Here is a 19660-nt window from a genome sequence, read left to right on the forward strand (position 1 = left end):
ACTTTTAATGGCTGAACCATCTCTGCAGCCCACATATTGCTATTGTAGTAGACTCATGTTAAGTTTCCAGAACCCAAATAAGACAGTTTACAACCACCTGTAACTCCAGATCAAAGGGATCTGATGCCCCTTTTCCTGCCTCCATGGCACCTACATACACATTATGTACATACAAACACTATGCCTGCAAGCATGTATATAAAATAAAAAAAGGTAATTTTTAAAATTTAGATTCCTAAGCTCCAGCTGCTGAACAATTATTTCTTCAAATGTGGCTTGCATTTGTGCAGTAGTAACATTGCACACAATAGGCAAAATGAGTCCCATGGGAGAGACTTAGCTGTAAGCAAAACCAAAAATGGGGGGGAAATAGCATTCAGTAGGACACCAGTGTGGGGGTGAAAGTATGATCATATGTGCTGAGTCATCATTATGGAAAAATAGTCCAGCTGAAACTGAACATCAAGAGTATATTGGAGGAGACATTCCAGATCCCCTTTTTGTTGGTAGACCCCCCCAGGACACAGATTTCCCCCCTCAGGTTGGCATATCTCTGACATAACACATTTCATCTGAATGCTTGTGTTGAAGTCATCTGCCTACAGCCTAAGAGAGTTTTTAAGCCTTTTTCTATGGATCTGATGCAAATGAGGTGATTTTCCTTCCAGCAGGCACAAGGGATGCCTTCCAAGAGCAGATGAAAACAGCATGCTCACCTCTCTTCCTTCATGTTCCAATCTTCTTTCTTTGCTCAAGTTTTAGCTTTATGTACTTGCTCATCCCCATTACCATGATAATAGACCATATTTCTGTTCTGTTAAGGTATTTGATTAGGCTCACCTGTGAGCAGTTCTCAGTTAAAAGGGGGTGATCATCTCCATTCTGTAGTCATGAAACCCTACTTATCAATTGCCCCACTGTGTACTCCATGAGCAGCAACTGAGAGTGTGGACTGCCCCTCCACTAATCGAATAGCCAAATGGAGTTTGCTCTCATTTGCTTAATCATTCAGCTGTAATTGAATCGTGATGGGAAGCCAGCTTTCCATCCAAATACTTCCTTTACTCCTGCAGAGAAGGTGGTAAAGTAGCCATGACTTCCCCCCAGCAGCCCCAGGACACTTTACAGACCATTTCATTCCCTGCCTCTGCATAATGCCTGCAGACATGGAGGAATTACAGCATTGAGATAGGGTTGACCACTACCCACAGACACCTTCTCCATTGTTCTTTCTCTGCACTATTGTGCACTTTATAACAAAGCATAATGATCCATTCCTTTCCTTCTCCCCAGGCCACCATCTTCAGAGATTCTTTGGGCTGGAATATCAGTATACAACATCACTACCACCTCCCAGAGCTAGCTATAACTCATGTGGGGGTACACAAAGGAGTATTTCTCAGCATCTACTTCCATGTTGCCTGCAGCAGGTTCATCCAGTGTAGTTTCCAGACCAGCATCATCAGTATCACCTGGGAACTGAATGGTGTGGCATTGGGCATGAGATTCCAACATAAGAAATTTGAACAGACACATACGAGCCATAGCACCTGCATTCAAGGACCTAGACGAATTTATACCCACCTGCTCAAAGAGTATCAAAGATGTTAAAGGAATATGTTATAGTCACCCAGGTAGTTAATATGCATTTGGGGGGTAAATGCTTTTAGGGGACATAAATGTTCAATTTATCATAAAGTTTCTTACACAGACTGCAGTACTCATCATTGTGACCCAAAGGCAACAGTCACTATTAAAGTGTTCCACTAATGGTATTGTCTTTCCTGTGTTTCCTCTGTGCTTTCTATTTGGAATTGTTCTGTAAAGAGGTTTCATTCATTTTTGTACAGTCATTTACTCAATCTGGCACTTATATCCACATGAAAGTGAGGGCATTTGGTTCACTGAATAATGGTTCAATGGTATCATCATTTATTTTGTTCTTCCCAGTGATTTCATTTTGTTCATGGGAAGCTTATCCATGTTGACTCCCTTGTCCATTTAATACTCACCTAGCATTTTCATTTTCACACGTTCATTAATTTTTTATGCACTTCTTGCTTCTTTATACTGAAGGGTGACCAGGCTAAATATTAAGTGTTTCTGAATGTAATCATAGAGTTATCCATTTTTCAAGGGACACATTGTTTACTCTGTTGGAAGGTTTCTCCAAACCAACAACTGGATGCTAGCTAAGTATATTGTTCTGATTTATGATTGCATTTAGACGCTCTATAGTACACTAGCATGTGTGTGCACATACACTAACATGAGTACAGCTTACTCTTCCTTCCTCTCTCTCTCTCCCCAAAATATGAATTTCTTAAGGCCACAAACTATAATGTGACATGGCAAGGATCATGACTCCTAACCCTTTTGCTTTGGTGCAGTTATCTTACACAGAAGTAAGAAGTGTGTAAAAATTAATAAATGAATGAAAATGCTATGTGAATATCAAATGAACACGGGAGTTGACATAGATTACCTTTCCATGAGCAAAGTGAAATCACTGAGAAGAACAAAATAATATCCTAGTTAGCAACTAGGGACATGAATACTGTTATTTAGTTTATCTTAATTTTCCAAGCCAAGTATAGAAAGCAGCTTCAGATTGAAAAAATGCATCGCAATAAAGAGGACATTTACAAATCATAATACCATTTTCAATGCAATTCTTAGTCACAGTATTTCCAATTAAAACACTGCTATTTAGAGTGACATAGGTCATTGCCATGTTGTCAGGTTCCTTACACATTCATAATACAGCGGAGCTCATTATCACTGTTGGCAGGGATCCTTCTATACTGTGGGTACAAGGTTGTATGCGTTAAAGGTTAGCTACCATGGTATGTTGTTCAGAAGGAACAGATGCATCTCTCACCCTAAACCTACCATTCCATATTCCATAGTCACTTATTAGCTACCACATAATAATTCTTATATTGCTGTGTTATGTTAGTGTTTTAAGTACTCTTTTTATTCTTTGAAAAATTCATACATGTATAAAATGTATTTTTGTCATATCCTCTCCCCAGTTCCTGCCTCCCTCCAACTTTCTCCTCATTTCCTCATCTCTACCTCCTGGGCTGTTAATGTTTTAAAAGATAGGTTTCAAGAGTGTTTTCCTTTAAAATATTTAGATGCTTCTTATTTTTTTTAACTGTGGCATTTTTAACTTGTTTTAGACTAGACTCCACAATAATTCTATGTACATTCAAGAAACCAATCTGAAATATAGGATCTGCAGACCCCTTAAGAAAAAAACTTGGTTACTGTTGACTCTTTCCAGTTTTACTCTTCTTTCAACAAGTTGAGGACTCAAATATCTACCAACATACATTATCTTCCCTCATACCCAATTCATTGATCTAACAAAGAGGATCAACTGCTGTGATATTTAGAAGTATTTTTCTGACACTCAAATTTAAGGAAAATCAGAATATTCATGCAGCATAGTCCATACCAGTTGACCTAATAAGGTTGATCAACCACTTGAACAATTTATGGTCAATTCTAGCCCTACAATTAAAGGCAATTTCATAACTCAGTTTTATACCCCTGAATCTAACTGAACTGATACAACAGTTTATTCTTGGTTGTAGAGACCATGAGGTGAATCAATTACTTGAATGGAGTCCTATCCCTTCCTACCCTTAATGAAGGAAGTCATGTTCAGATGTTTACCTCAGAGAGAAATCTGACCTAGCCTATCAGTTTATCTTGATTCACTTTCTGTACTTAATCTTGGCATTTGCCTTCAAACTTTAGCACAAACTTATTGAGACTTCAGCAAACAGTTGGATGGCAGAACTTAACCTGAAACCACATGAATGGTGATGGGGCAAGACTGGAAGACCAAACAGTATCTGTGTTCTGTTTGAAACCTTGTGATATCTTCTGTCTAAGGGTAGAAGCTGGTTTTAGGCATTCATACTGGCCAGATCTTTAGAAGCAAAATCAAAATATCCTGGTGATGGATAAAATTTGGAGTTTTTGCCTTACCATTGTATCTGCTTTGCCTAGGAACACTGCTTTTTTCTTCCTTCCTTCCTTCCTTCCTTCCTTCCTTCCTTCCTTCCTTCCTTCCTTCCTTCCTTCCTTCCTTTCTTTCTTTCTTTCTTTTTTCTTATCACTCATGGCAATCAAATTCTTCATGCCATGGAGCCAGGCTTATAGCTATCTTTTTCTTCTTAAGATTAGGATAGCATGCGACCCCATTGTTCTTTACTGCATGGCTCCATGATGCTTCCTGCGGTGGGAATTGAAGTTTAATGACACCTGAAATAGTGCCGATAGCTCAGACTGACATCTTAGGCCACCTAACAATCCACATCAATCCACCACCTACCTTACCCATAGGGATCTCTTCTTGTCCTTTAAAACATCTGATTCTGGCAACATTATATGATACTGACCTCGTATAATGAATTAAACCGTAACCTACTTGCTCTTGAAGAATCTTATGTAGATGGCTTCATAGCTTTCTACAGGTTTTTTGGAATTCATTAATAAAACCATTTGAGCCTATATCTTTCTCTCATGAAGGTATTGCTAAAACATCAAATTGCTGTTTATAATTTATATAGAATCATGTAGATGATCTGGGATTATTCAGATGATTAATTTTTCATTTGGCTTTTATAACTTGTATTATTTCAAAGAAATCTTCTATTTCCTTGATGTTTCTGAGTTTAAAAGTACAAAATTTCATTACATCCATGGACAGAATGCATAATGTGTTAGAATTCCTAGCCACTCCCCCAGTTACATGACCTCGTGTACACTGTCTAGTAGCCAGGCAAGATGCTTAATCATTCCAGGGCCTTACACCCTACATAATCTGTGCACTGCATGATCATGTAATGTGTGTGCAACATGGTCACACAATCTACATGCATGAGTCGCATAGCTATGTAAGCCCATATGTGCTTGTGTATGTGGGGAACCTATAAAAGCAGGTTCCACTTATTCCTTTCCTCTCTTCCTGCACAGTCATTCCATAGGCCTATGCATACCCCTTCTATTCTCTTCCCTTAATAAACTCTTATGGTGGGTTTTGTTGTGCCTCATGGCTTCTCTCACATGGTAAACAGCACTGCTTAATAAATAACATTGCAACTGCTTAATAAATAATAAAATGCTATTTCTATTTTATCCCTCATATTGTCTTTGTGATTTCCCTCCTTGGTCATCCTAGCTCAAGATTTATCAATTTTTAATGACCATTTCAATAATGGTATTTTTACTCTATTTTTCTCTGTTGTTTCTCTATTTTAAATCTATTGATTTTTGCTTTAATTTTTAATCATATCTCTGCTTTCTTGGTGTTTACTCACCTGTTCTCTCTTTAGGAGCAGAGTTTGCCTATGTTAATTCTTTCTTGCTTTCTAGTATAAATATGTTTTCCATCTAACTACTATTTTAGATATTATACATTAATTTCAATGTACTATAGTTTTAAGTCCTCTCAAAATATTTAACTTTTTGGACACTTTCTATTTGACTCAGGGGTAATTGGACAAGTCTTATTTTGAATTTTTAAATATCTGGATCTTCCTATGACTTTTGTAATTGACTTTCACTTTGTTAAGATCTGAGTCTATACTTTGTATGATTTCTGTGAGCTTTCATTTTCTTTTTCTTTAAGGCCAAGATATGATTTCTGTTAATGAACCTTTCAGTTGTACTTAAAAGAAGTATCTACTCTTGTTGTATGTATGGTTCTAGAAATTTCAGCTAGATTGATTAACCTGATTACAGCATTGTAGGGCATATGTATATTGAAGAGTATTACAGGTATTTTCTTGAGAGCTGAAGTTGGAGAAACGGTCTAGCATAACAATAATACCAACTGAGACTAAAGTTCAGTGGAGTCTTAATTTGGGATCAGAGATTATGCTTTTCTGTGTTTGTGGAATGTAAACAGAAGTTTCTGTCCGGCCATCCAGTTCTCAAATAATTACTTAGATGCTTAATATTACTTATAAGTGCTTGGCTGGTAGCTCAGCTTATTACTAACTAGCTCTTACACTTAAATTGACCCATAATTCTTATATATGTTTAGCCATATGACATGGTACCTCTTCTCAGTATGACATTCTCATATTGCTTCCTCTGATTCTGATTGGTGACTCTTGACTCCACTCTTCCTCTTCCCAGAATTCTCCTAGTCTGGTTTTCCTGCCTAACTTTCTGCCCAGCTACTGCCCTGTCAGCTTTTTATTAAACCAATTCAAGTGACAAATCTTTACAATATACAAGAGGATTATTCCAGAGTAGTGGAAGCCTATTTATACTCATACATGCCCATGTTCAAAGTGTAAGAAAGCCCGTTTTTTTAATATCTTCCCAGTGCATGACAGGAAGATCTAGGTGGTTTTCTCATTCCCACTTAAGTGTTCTACCCCTGGGATGGTCTTCATAATTATTTTTTTCTACAAATATATTCTCTCCTTCTTTTCTCTTCACTCCCCTGTCCAAAAGTGTATCTTGTAAAATGCTATAAATTAGTAGTGATGACTAAGCAACAGTTGGAATAAAATAAAATTCATCAATTGTTCAGTAAAGTGCCCCTGCCCCCATTTCTCCTTCAGACATTCATTAAAATCGATTGAGGTCATGAAGACTCTCAGAAGCATGGAGTAAAAAATCTATTTAATCCTCTTGTTCCCTAACACAAAGCAGGGGACACCAGTTACTATAATATATTGATTTCTGGGAAGATATCACAGAATATTTGAAACAGGTTTTCAGCGGGGTGGCCAGGCATATGTGACCTATACAGTTTTGTTTGTAATAGCCAGTGTTCTTGTTGGTTCCTTTGCTTCTCATTTTATTGCTTTGGAGCTGATCTTTAAAAACAGAGAGCCATGTGTTGGTGGAGAAAAGAACTGTCTGGGAATTCAAGTTCAAAAAACTCTCAGGCATAAATATGGAAACTAGTTGCTTCAGTGTCTATTACATGAACGTAACACATGACATACATTGTAAAGACCTCCATCCACACACTTTGTCTGTCACCCTTTACCTACTTCCTCAAAGTTAATACCAGTAGCTTTCCTGGGAAGTATTGGTTTTCAAAATGCATTACAAAGAGTGAGGCTATGCTTTGCAAAATAGTGAAGTTTGCAAAAATAGTTCAAGAATAAGCATGGTATCTTATGCCTTCCTGAAACAAAGGCATCCCTAAGAAAATGCTATAGACTCAGTATCAACTGCCCCCCCACTATCTTCCCTGTTTGTTTTTTTTACCGATACCTCTGTTGGGACTTTATTGACACTCTGCTTTCTTTTCTTAAACAGGTGGGCTCTGCATTGCCCAGTCCGTGAGAATCCCCCAAGAGCGCAAAGACAGGACCATTGACTTTGATAGAATTATCAAACAGCTCTTGGACACCCCCAACTCCAGGGCCGTCGTGATTTTTGCCAACGATGAGGATATAAAGTAAGGATGACTGGTGAACCTCATTCCTATGCATGTCACAGCTTTAGGAGGCAGAAGGATGAGGATGCTGGCAAGGAGAGCAGAAAAAAGTCAGATCAGAGCTGTAATTACAAGGTGGTAAAGTCTTTTGTGTTTGCTGTCCCACACAGTTTGCCAGCCACAGAAGCAGTAGCACCTTGCTATGCTGTAGTTTCATTTCTATTAAGAACAAAATGTATCGAATTATTGGTAGAAAGAAAAAGTACTAGGACTCTGAAAAGTTGTATTAAGAAAAATAGTTCTAAATATTGCAGGCTTTTATCCCAAGAATGGTGTTTGTTAGTACAAAAGGTTTATAATTCTGCCTTCATTGCTCAGAATTTGAACTGAGAATACCAACCGTTGGATGTCTACAGTCCACACCTGCCTATTCCTTTCTGCACTGATTTCCTGCACTGAAAACTTGTCATTTTTAACTTCCCTTTTTGCCTAGCTACTTGCATTTGCAGCCACACCATGCAGAGTTACCCTTTGAATCTCTTCTAAAATGCCCCCTGCTTCCATTTCTGAACACCATAACCCAGTTTAGAATCTTTATTTTTTTAATTTAATTTTACATATCAGCCACGGATTCCCTTGTCCTCCCTCCTCCCACCCCACAGCCTCCCAATTCACCCTCCATTCCCACCTCCTCCAAGGCAAGGTCTCCCCTGGAGATTCAGCTCATCCTGGTAGATGCAGTTGAGGAAGGTCCAGTCCTCTCCTCCCTAAACCTAGAATCCTTATTTTTGTCTTTTTAAAAATAAATAGTAATTTGCACCTAACTGAAAGGCTAAAATTTTTTTCTAACAGTGTCCAAAACCCCAAATAAAATGTCTTGCACCCTGTATCCTAGATAGCAAGTTCTCCCTCGTGGGTAGCAGGGCTCCTGGCTTGTCAATCTCTGATGTGTCATTCTGGAAACATTCTGTACTATGCTCCTGATCCATTTTTAAGTACCTGTACGTGTACGGCATGTGTCTGCTCTTGACCTAGCATGCTTTAGTGTTTTATAACAGAGGGCGTTGTTTATCAGTGCTTGTGGATCTGCGCAGCTTTTTAATCTATACACATAACTTTATTTTACCTGTGTACTCTGCAATTTATTTAACTTCTCCCTTGTGGATTGACAATTACATTTTTCACCACAGAATCTCACAGTTATAAAAAATAATACAATGGCAAACTTCCTATACAGAAATATGTGTACTAAACTATAGATATGGGAAATATGTACTAATAATACATAATATAATGTGATAGGTAATATATCAGACTAATATATCATATCTATAGTGAACATAGAATTTTTCATATCCTCTTTTAAAATTTAATCATAGATTCGTTATTTTGCACACTATAGATGTGTTTAGATTTTAAGATTTTATAAGGTAGCTTCCAGAAAGATCAGTCCTTTCCTTAAAAAGGCCATCAATACAATCGTCTAGAAATGTGTTAGGTTCTATTTCCCTTGTGTGGAAGAGTTATATTTTGAATTTTTACCATGTATCTTAAAATTCTGTGTTATTGAATTTGAAAGTGAATTATTGTTACTGGGTAAAATTGAAGGGTTCAGACCATGATAATTTCTTCAATGAGATTTTCTAAGGTCTTTTTCATAAGACTTCCTTCCCTCTCCCTGCTCCATGGGTCCCACTCCACAGCCCTGGATCTTTCTAGCATCCCACTGTGAAGGCCTTGACCACAAGTGAGGTCACAAAACCATTATCTGGAAAGTGGAATTTGAGAATATTTTCACCACATAAATCATTACTCTGTCCTTGAATAGGTTTCTATCCCTAGTTCCCATTTTCTTTGCATCTCAGTTGTCCCATAGGTCAAATGAAAGTCTTTTAAAGCGGTCCTGTGGGGAGGTCTACACACTCCATGTTGCATACACTGCTGGCCAGGAAGCCATTACTGTCCCCTCCTTTGTAGATATTTCCATCGTTTCTGGTGTATATCAAGAAAAATACCTCTGCCCAGAGTGGTTCTGGAAAATTCTTTTCATAATACTTTAATTTTTTGATTTATGCCCATGGCATCCTGTGTTGTTGTTGAATGGTTGAATGTTGTTGAATAAGTCTGTATTGTCCATTGTCTCTAGCCATCATTACACCAGATGACTTTTGAATGGTGTTTTTAACCTTACTATCACTCCTGATACTAACAGAATAGGTGGTTCTCAATCAATGCCATTGAATGAATGAATAAAATTCTGAGTCTAGTGCTCAAGTGCTTAATGTTATGTAGAAGCTTTATTCCCTGGGACTTTATGGCTGATACTTTTGTTCATTTGCTTGCTCTCCCTCCCTCCCCCTCTTCCCTTCCTCCCAACTCCAGGGTTTTACTTTATAACCCCAGCTGGCCTCTAACTCATGATCCTCCTGCCTCAATCTCTGACTGCTAGGATTGCAGGTTTGGGGCTAAAACAGGGTTAAGTCTTGGTTCAAGTTTTATCATTTTAAAACTTACATGTACCACATATGCAGTTGTCAAGCTAAATGTCTTTGGTACTGGGTACTTCTTGCACATGTCTTTTGCTCATGGCATTGTTTTGCTGAACTTTGTCTTTGTCTGTCTCAGATTCTCTTTCATTTATGCACTTCTGTGGGAAAATGTTTTGGATGGCCATTAAATACATTATTTCTCTCCTGGCACAATGCTGTTTGCATCAATCTTGGGCTGTCTTATTCCCCTTTGTGTTTTAGTTACTTGTGAGGTTTTGTTTACATTATATTGGTCTTTGGGCTCCAGTTTCCCCCTGATATTATTAACATCCTTGTCAACCATTTTATGTCTTTTCTTGTCTACTTTATATATTTACTAACATCCGATACATTAGTAATGTATGTCTGTGTTGAGATTTTAAAATCATAGTCTTGTGAATAAGATTATAATACTTTTGTCCTGTAGTGTATGGCTTATATTTTGGGTAGAAAATGTACATAATCCCCTCATAAAGTATGTGTATTTTTGTAATGAAGCTACTTTCTATATTGAATATTATTCAATATTGCAATTTATGTGTTGGCATCTTGGTTTCTGAGCACAGTGATAAAAATCTGGTGCATATGTTTCTTCTAGAATGTGATCTTCAAGGCAGAACCATCTGAAGATTACAGAATCCCCACAATGTTGATTCTTTTTTCAAAAACTGTACATTGGAGATGGAAATTTTTGACATTTCCTGCAACATTAACTCCCGACACTTTGAAAACAGGAATTAGATGGCATTAATATCTCAGTTTTGAAAGGATGCTAAATGCTGAATCAGTCATGAGTATTGATAATTTGAACTTCAAGGAAGAACAAAATGAGTCTTCAAAAATATAACTCTGTACATGAAAGTAACATGTGCCCATTAGTTATTCTTTTATTTTATTTCCTAAGGGAAATAAGTAAAAGTTTCTTTAAAATAAAAGAATACTGTAAATTTTACTCCCCCACAACTCTGTAGAAAAATTAAATGTCTAAGTAAATGATTACAAGAAATAATTAATATTATCTCTTATAAAAACTGTAGCCTCTATATATACAGACAGCCTCTAGTTAAACACAGTTTAATGTTTACAAGGAACTTGTTCATGCACTGCAGCTTTCTCCTATAGTATGGAGATTGCACAAACTCTACCTAACCTTTGTGACTCACATTAGAATTTAGTCACTGTCTGAACTTTGAGTAAATGCTCATTTATTTATATGTGGCTGGTCTTAACCTGTTTTCTTGGCTTCCTCTAACTTTCCCGCCTCTGCCAGATGTCCTCATCTCTCCAAATGTGAATGCCTCACTGGGCACATGTGAAAATTCTCTTTGCATTGGAATTCATTATATGTTAAATATTATAATTCTGAATTAAAATATTTTCTCAGATTTTTTGTTATTATATTATTATTCTCATATTTTGTTCCCCTTTGTCTCTTAAGAAATTAATCTGATTTCTCTGGGATTTTTTTGAATTTCTCTCAACTTTACAGGATAATTTTGTTATTTCTAGTTGGTACTTTTGTAACATGTTTTGTTTCTCTATTTTTGCAACAGTTTAGTTTTTTTAATTCACAAATTCATCTTCTCAATTCAACAGTTGATTGGTAAATAATTAATAAACTATAGAAGTGATCTCTGGAATTGTCTTATTAGCAATAGTTAAAAGCCATTGTTGAAAATAATATTATTTTTTCTACACATTTCTTCAGGAAATCTTGACTGTGTATAATCTTATTTTTATTTTAACATTCTTATGTATAACATTTAGTTTTGTTTTCTTTGTTTTCTCAAAAGTAACTGTAATTTTTCATTTTTAATACAAAAGTTCTTGTTTATGTTCTTAGTTTTTCCCATATCTTGCTGTTGGTTATCTTTACACACCTTAGCTAAGTGAATTTGTTATTTTGAACTTCCTCCTGTAATATCTGTCCCCCACTCCATGGAAGTGTCCTTTTCCTTGCTATTTTTTTTTTCTTTTGTCCCTGGGTTCTTCTGTACCTGTGGAGATTTGAGGTAGGCACTTGCCAGCTGTAGACATGGACTTATCAACTGATGGGGGTCTCAGCCGGTATAGAATTGGCTATTCTATTACATGATTCCTTCCTGTCAAATTTGTAGATCTTTTTGAAAGGGGTAGATAAAAAAATACAGAATAATTTTTTCTTCTAATATGATGTTTGTTTTTGAAGCAAATGTCTACTCCATTTAAGTAGCCTCGACTTTCAATATTTAATACACGGTTACATACTTATTCCTACCCACTCCTTTCATCACTTCACACAAAAATTTCTCCTCTGCTTTTGTTGCTCAGATGGTCATACTGTTAGGGAATAATTTCTTATGATTTTGTTAGAAAATTGCCAGTCTATTTTTTTTTTTGGTCCAGAAAAGAGAAAATGTGATCTGAGTTTTCACTGTCCCACATGTTATCTTTAAACATATCTTTATTGATTTACTTATGAACTTATGTGGTACCTAAAATTTGAAAGTCCTGAGTGATGAGAATTTCTGTGTGTATGTGGGTTTGTATATATGGGTATAGTTGTTTGTGTATGTGTGTTTATGTATGGAAGTGTGTATATGTGTGTGGATATATGTATGCATGTGCACGTGTCTCTCATATTTTACCTCTTGTCAACATCCCAATATTGATAACTTTCTCACTAATGTCCTTTTTCCCTTTCATACTTTTTCTCTTGTAGCCTTTGATATATGCAAACTGTATCCATCTATAAACATAGAAAATGAACTTTTATGTTGAAAGTAGAATTATGCTTATTTTAATAAATGACTGGAGAACTATGATCTATATTAATATAGTATTTCCTAAAAGTGAAATTTACTGCATATCACCTCTCCATCTGAAGACCAATGTTGCAAAATGAAGTAAAACAAGACATGATTTGGCCATTTTGAGAAAGGCATTTAGGATCTTTTTCTAAGTTGTGCTTTCACAATTTCTAATACATGTGAATATGTGTCTCCAGTTTATTACATGTTATTATCTCCTTTACCTTTGACTTCTAACATCTTTCCCTTGTTTCCCTCAAAGGGCATTGACTTTTTTGTTATTCGTTTATGAATTTCTTTACATATGCAGTATACAAATCCTTATCATAGTCTTTGCTACTGCTTGCTTGTGTTCTGAGACTGCAGAGCTTCTTTTGATTCTACTTAAGTTTGAAGATGCCTGTGTTCAGCTTCTAAACCTATATGCTCTCATGTGTTTCTTTCCATAGGCAGATCCTTGCAGCAGCCAAAAGAGCTGACCAAGTGGGACATTTTCTCTGGGTGGGGTCAGACAGCTGGGGATCCAAAATCAACCCACTGCATCAGCATGAAGATATCGCAGAAGGAGCCATCACCATCCAGCCTAAGAGAGCAACTGTGGAAGGTATGTGCTTTGTCAGCAGTGAAGTGTGTGGAGGGGGGCTATGTGCTGTTAGGTGACCCAAACTGAAGTCTTTGGGGAGTTTCATGTTTGTACAGGATTTACAGGGTGTGTTTTCCAGAGTGAAGTGATGGAGTGCAAATGAAGCTGTACACCTGTTCTGTTCCCTTTGTTGACAAGCCTCTTTTGTAGAAATTATATTATTTCATGGTAATGTTGCAATTAACATAGATTCTTTTCTCACTCTGAAGAGCTTTCTGAGAAGAGATCATCACCATTACTAAGAACTGAAACAATGACACATCCAAGTGTCTGTGCAACAACACTGCATTTTTAGAGAGAATATTTTCCCTTTGTAATTTACCCTGTGCATCTTAGCATGACAAGCATAAAGATAGCATTCCTGTTACCTCTTGTGATCCCTCCAGAGGCTGTGAGTGAGTCAGGGACATGACCCTTTGCAGATACCAGCATTGCCTCCCTTTCTCAGTTTGCCCTTGCTTTCTTACATTTCTGCCATCTCCCTTTTTTATTTTTCCTTCTTTGCTCTTAAAAAGACTTTGGGGGCGGGCAATAAAGTGATGTTACTTGCTATTCCCATACTCTAACTGAATATATTGGTTTCAATTAATTCTTTCTTTAATGTGCAAAGAAAGGTTCTGTATAAATGGAAACACTATGTGAAGAAAAACAAACTCCTCTGCTGATAACCTGCTTTCTGTTTCCTTTGTGGTGAATCGTGTCTCCAAAGATTTTCTCAAGTTTGCTTTGCACATCACACTGAACTCCATCCTTTTACCAAGGGAACCAAATATTTGCACTTCTTTCTATTTTTCTTTCTGTTCCAATATAATTAATTATTCTCTCCAGAAGACTACGGGGTCTGTATAGATTTTCTGAAACAAATCGGGTTGTGCCTCTATCTGTCACTGGTCTTTTTCTATGTTATCTTGAGGAGATAACAATCCCCTGAGTCACTTCTATGTTTTCCTTGGGAGGCTTTGAGTTAATTTATTCCCCTAAAACATGCCCAGAGCCAATCGCCAATCTTACAAAACAGGTCACTGAATTTACAGATGTGCTGCAATAGTAACGGATGGAATTTTTAATGGTCTCTACTCCTCTTCACTTAAAAATGTGTGCATTTGTTCTGTGCTACAAGTCAAATAAACAGAATATGGGGAAATCTCATATCCTGTCTCTCTGAGCATCCAGATTTGGATGAAACAGTCAGAAAGAAGCTAATGAGAGCAGACTATGGAAACTGGTCTGTGCTCTGGAGTAGCAAGTAAAGCAGGTTGAGTAGATGTTATCCTGTAGGTATGACACAGTGCTTGAGAGGACTTCTTATGGGAGGTTATGTAGTAACTGATGGCTGAGAGCAACCTGGGTGGACAGTGAGGAGTGAGAGATGTGGACTAAAGAGCAAAGGGGCAAACACAGTGAGGCAGTTGCCTAATGATTCCTGAAGTAATTCTACACCCCCACCTTATTGAACTCATCATATTCTGCTCAACATTTTCCTGTTTACAAGACACTAGGAAGACTCTACGCTCCCCTGGAGTATAGTCATTATCATACTATTTGGTTGACTAACTTCTATTGACCCTTAGGTATTTCCTTGAATATTAATTTGGCATGGAAGTTCTCTGCACTCATTGCTTCTGCTTCACTGTAAGAAATACCTGTGGTAACATAAAGGGAATGGGTTTATTGCATTTCATGGGTTTAGAGGTTTCAGTCAGGGTTTGATTGCTTCCTTTGTTCTTGATTTGAGATGAGAACATTATGGTGGAAGTATGAGGTAAATAACACTTGCTATTATGCAAATGAAAGATAGGGATGCCTGGTATCCTGAAGTTCTCTTTATGGGCATACTTACAGTGACCTTCAATCTTCTCTATAGGCATTACTTATTGACTTTTTTTTTTTTATCATTTTTCAAGACCATCACCCCTGATGTCCAAAGCTCCACTATCTAGACCTTTGAGGGTTTGGTTGTTTGAATGAAAATGATTCTCCAGAGCTCATTTGAATACTTGGTCCCCAGCTGGTGGAAATGTTTAGGAGGTATGGCCTCATGGGAGACAGCTTGTCATTAAGGGTAGGCTTTGAGGTTTCAAGATCTCAGGCCTTTCCCAGTTACCTCTCTACCTCCTACTTATGGATCAAGATGTAAGCTCTCAGCTACTTCTCCACCACCATGCCTGCCTGCCTTCTTGCTGCCATGCTTCCCAATATGGTGGTCATGGACTCACCCTCTGAAACTGTAAACCTCAAATAAACTTTCTGTAAGTTGCCTTGGTCATGATGCCTTAGGATGGCAATAGAAAGGAGGCTTAGATGGGAGAGGACATTAAAGACACAAACTATGCACTGTCTTTTGCTGTTATCACACTTGATAAAGTCTAAGTTGTCTTGCTGTGATGGTTGATACTGTCAGCGTGCATGAATTTGGAATCACAATGGACACACCCCTCTGTGTATGTCTGTGAGGGATTTTTATAGTTTTGGATAAAGGGTGGAAAGATCCATGCCGAATGTGGGTAGCTCAATCTACCATGTAGCTGAGGACCCAAAAAGGAGAAAACAAGGTGAACAACAGCATTTGTCTTCCTTTGCTTCCTAACTGTGGATATATTGTCACCATGCTTCTACTACCATGCCTTCTACTACCATGGAATTCAATCCTTCATATGTGAGAAAAACTTGCATGGGCACCATTTCCAGTACCTCACAGGGTACTAGTAGTATCTGATAGGTACCTTTGGAACTCTCATGTGTGGCTCTTTCCCTGGTAATTGTGAAAAATTTAAAAAAAAAATTAAGTTATTATCTGCCTTTGTGGATTAGGAATCACAGACCACATAAGGGTCTGACACAAAATATGGCTGTTGTTTATTACAACATAAAATGTCCTGTCTGGAAAGGAGATTGTGCTAGATGTTAAAAGTGACAATGGCATCATAGCATGGAGTCAGCTATGAACAGGGTGAGCTAGAAAGCTCACCCAGGTGACTTTGTGGAACAGTGAATGGGGTATCGGGTCTTGGGTAAGGAGAAGTAAGAGATTCTAGAGCCTCAGTTGAGTCCTTTCTTCCTAAGCCCTAGGTGTCACATAGATATGATGACTATATTTCATGGCTACTAACCATATGGGAATTATATTTTAGCAAATTGCTAAGTATTAATGGGGTTTTATAAGTACTTGAAAGAAAAAATTGTATTCTGTGTATATATAGGGATATACAAATTTATTATATCACACCAAAAAGAGCCTTATGAATTTCTTAAAAGCAAAAGGAAAACATCAAATAAAACCTTACAGGGGCTGGGGAGATTGCTCAATGAATAAAACATTTGCCACTCAAGTGTGATGACCAGAGCTTTGATTCCTAGAACCCCATAAAAGGTACATAGTCATGGCTAGATCCTGTAATCCCAGAACTTTGAAGGCAGCAGGGCAAGGCACTGGAGATTCAGTGAGAGATCCTGACTCAATAATAAAAATGGAGAGCAACCCAGAAAGGTGCCTGGCATCATTTTCAGGACTCCACACATGCATGTGTACCCACACATTAGCCCATAAACATGCACATTGACTACACACACACACATGCAAAAATCACTTCTCAATACAATAAAATAGAGAAGAAATGTTGTTAAATATGACATTCAAACATGATAGAACAGTGGTAATTTCTAAAATCTCTATGGCTCCCTCCAAAGAAATGTGAAGATTTCCACAGTGCCATGAGGAAAATGTCACAGCTTCTATCTAGGGATACTATCATTGTATATTATCACAAAAAAGAACTAAACTGCTTCACTTTCACAGCAGAAAGAAAAATAAAATTGAGGATCTGCATTCAAAATGCCATTCCTAAGAAAAGGGGATGGGGATGAGTTCAGCTACACTGCTGAATGTGAGTAAAGTTATGTAGGGTCTAAACTCAGAAGACAAGTGGAACACATTTCATAAAGACAAATAAGGATTCCATTCTCCAGCATATTATATGTGTTTGTTTTGTCCCTCCTACTAGTCCCATGCTTGCTAAATTCTCTATATCATATTATATTGGGCAAGGATATCTTGCAAACATTCATATTATACCCCTTTATCTTTGGGATATATGTTGGGTTGCAAAGAAATAAATTAATCAGCCACAGCTTTACCTTTTAGGTTCATATTTTCTTTTTTTTCATTAAGAAATTTTTTATTCATTTTACATACCAATCACAGATCCCCTCTTTCCCCTCCTCTTGACTCCCCCAGTCTTCCCCCCACCCCAGCTTATCTGCCATTCCATCCTCAGAAAAGGTAAGGCTTCCCATGGGGAGTCAGCAGAGCCTGTTACATTCAATTGAGGCAGGTTCAAAGACCTTCCCCCTGCATCAAGGCTGTGCAAGGTGTCCTGCCATAGGTACTGGGCTCCGTAAAGTCATCTCATGGACCAGTGATGAATCCTGATCCTACTGCTAGGGAACCCTTAAACAAATCAAGCTACATATCTGTCTCGCTTATACAGAGGGCCTAGTCCTGTCCCATGGAGGCTCCACAGCTGTTGGTCTAAAGTTCATGAGTTCTCACTAGCTTGGCTTGGTTGTCTCTGTAGGTTTCCCCATCATGATCTTGATGTCCCTTGCTCATAGAATCCCTCTTCTCTCTCTTCAGCTGGATTTCTGGAACTTGGTCTGGTGCTTAGCTGTGGATCTCTGCATCTGCTTCCATCTGTTACTGGATGAAGGCTCTCTGATAACAGTTAGGGTATTCATTGATCTGATTACTGAGATAAACCAGTTCAGGCATCCTCTCTACTATTGCTAGTAGTCTAAACTGGGGTAATCCTTATAGATTCCTGGGAACTTCCATAGTACTAGGTTTCTCCCTATCCTCATGATGTCTCCCTCTCTCCTAGTATCTCTTTAATTGCTCTCCCACTCTGTTCCTGTTCCAGTTCAATTTTCAGTGTTTCACCAGCATCTGAATCTGAGCCTTTGACTGACACTGGTGTGTGTGTGTGTGTGTGTGTGTGTGTGTGTGTGTGCGCGCGCGCGCGCGTGCACATGCGCGCGCGCAGGGCATGCATCTTTGTGTGAATGTCTTCTTCAATTGGTTCTCTACATTATTTCTTGAGAAAGAACCTCTTGCTAAAGCTGGAGTTCTTCATTTCAGCTGGGCTGATTATTCAGAGAATTCCAAGGATCAACTTACCTCCTCCACGACGTCCTGGGACTAGAGGCACATGCTTCCATCACTTCTGACTTTCACTTGGGTATTGGATATCTAGCCTCAGGTCCTTGTGCTTGTATGGGCAATACTTTACCCACCTCATGGAACAATCTCCCCAGTCATGCATGATGTATACATGAACATAAAAACCTATTTTGGATCAACATGCCTGCCTCTGTGACATCAGCTTTGATCCCCTCTTGTCCCTCTGTATTTATTCTCCATTTACAGAGAAGCATTGCTGTGTTTTAGCTAAGGATGCCATTTTTCTTCCTTTCTATTGATGGTGACAGGATCTGAGCGATGGAAGGATCAGCTATGGCTGGGCTACCTGCCCAGTATTCCTGACAAATCTAGAGAATTTCACCATTATTTGGCAGTAGTCCTTTAGCTCTTGAGCCAAGATATTCCTATAATTTTCAGTTTCTCTATGTTTTCATAAGAGCCCATGCATGCCTTCATTTTGCTGACATGTATGTGGCTCCGTTAGCTAAGATGTGCAGCAATTCTCTGACCCCAACAATTCGTCCAAGGAAAGTATGTTCACACTGTCTTAAGCTCTTCACCTCTAATCTGCCCTGCTTCTCTAAAGCAGGCTGGCCTAGGCACCCTCTTATGACAGGCAAAATGGGTCCTGAATCACTTCCATTTTGCTTCTAACATAGACAATAACCCTGAGAAATAAGTACAAGAAAATCTTATTTCAAATCAACTTCTAATGACTTTTACAAGTAGTGATATTTTTTCAGTGAGTTTTACATCTGAGATATGTGAAGGAACAAATAATAAACCTACAAACAAATAAATAAACACCCAAGCAAATCCACTCAACCTTTGGACCCAATGTAGAAAAAACTGCCTTTGGGAAAAAAAAAAAAAGGATCTCATGATTTTTTAGTCAAGATTAAGTGGATTTTTGCTTTTCATGAAACCAGAAAGTTTGAAGCTATAACAATCTAAAAAAAAAAATAGTCTTGACTCTTGTCTCCTGTTTAGTTATGATGACTTCATCCATGTGTGATTGTCTGGACCTTTGCTCAATGAGAGAAGATATAACAAGCATCTGCAACCACAAACATTGACAGG

At 37.9% G+C, this 19660-nt stretch overlaps 1 protein-coding gene across 2 annotated transcripts in view; it reads left to right on the forward strand.

Moving 5' to 3' along the window:
• The window catches only part of Grm7 (glutamate metabotropic receptor 7), a 905956-nt gene that overhangs the window by 453855 nt on the left and 432441 nt on the right, over positions 1–19660 (forward strand). For both annotated transcript variants that reach the window (XM_042273759.2, XM_042273760.2), the window contains exons 3-4: positions 7303–7444; positions 13190–13344. In XM_042273759.2, coding sequence (XP_042129693.1) covers positions 7303–7444; positions 13190–13344 — 297 coding nt within the window. The remainder of the gene's footprint in view (positions 1–7302; positions 7445–13189; positions 13345–19660) is intronic.

This window comes from Peromyscus maniculatus, chromosome 3 (genome assembly GCF_049852395.1).
Source record: "Peromyscus maniculatus bairdii isolate BWxNUB_F1_BW_parent chromosome 3, HU_Pman_BW_mat_3.1, whole genome shotgun sequence".
Classification (NCBI taxonomy): Eukaryota; Metazoa; Chordata; class Mammalia; order Rodentia; family Cricetidae; genus Peromyscus; species Peromyscus maniculatus.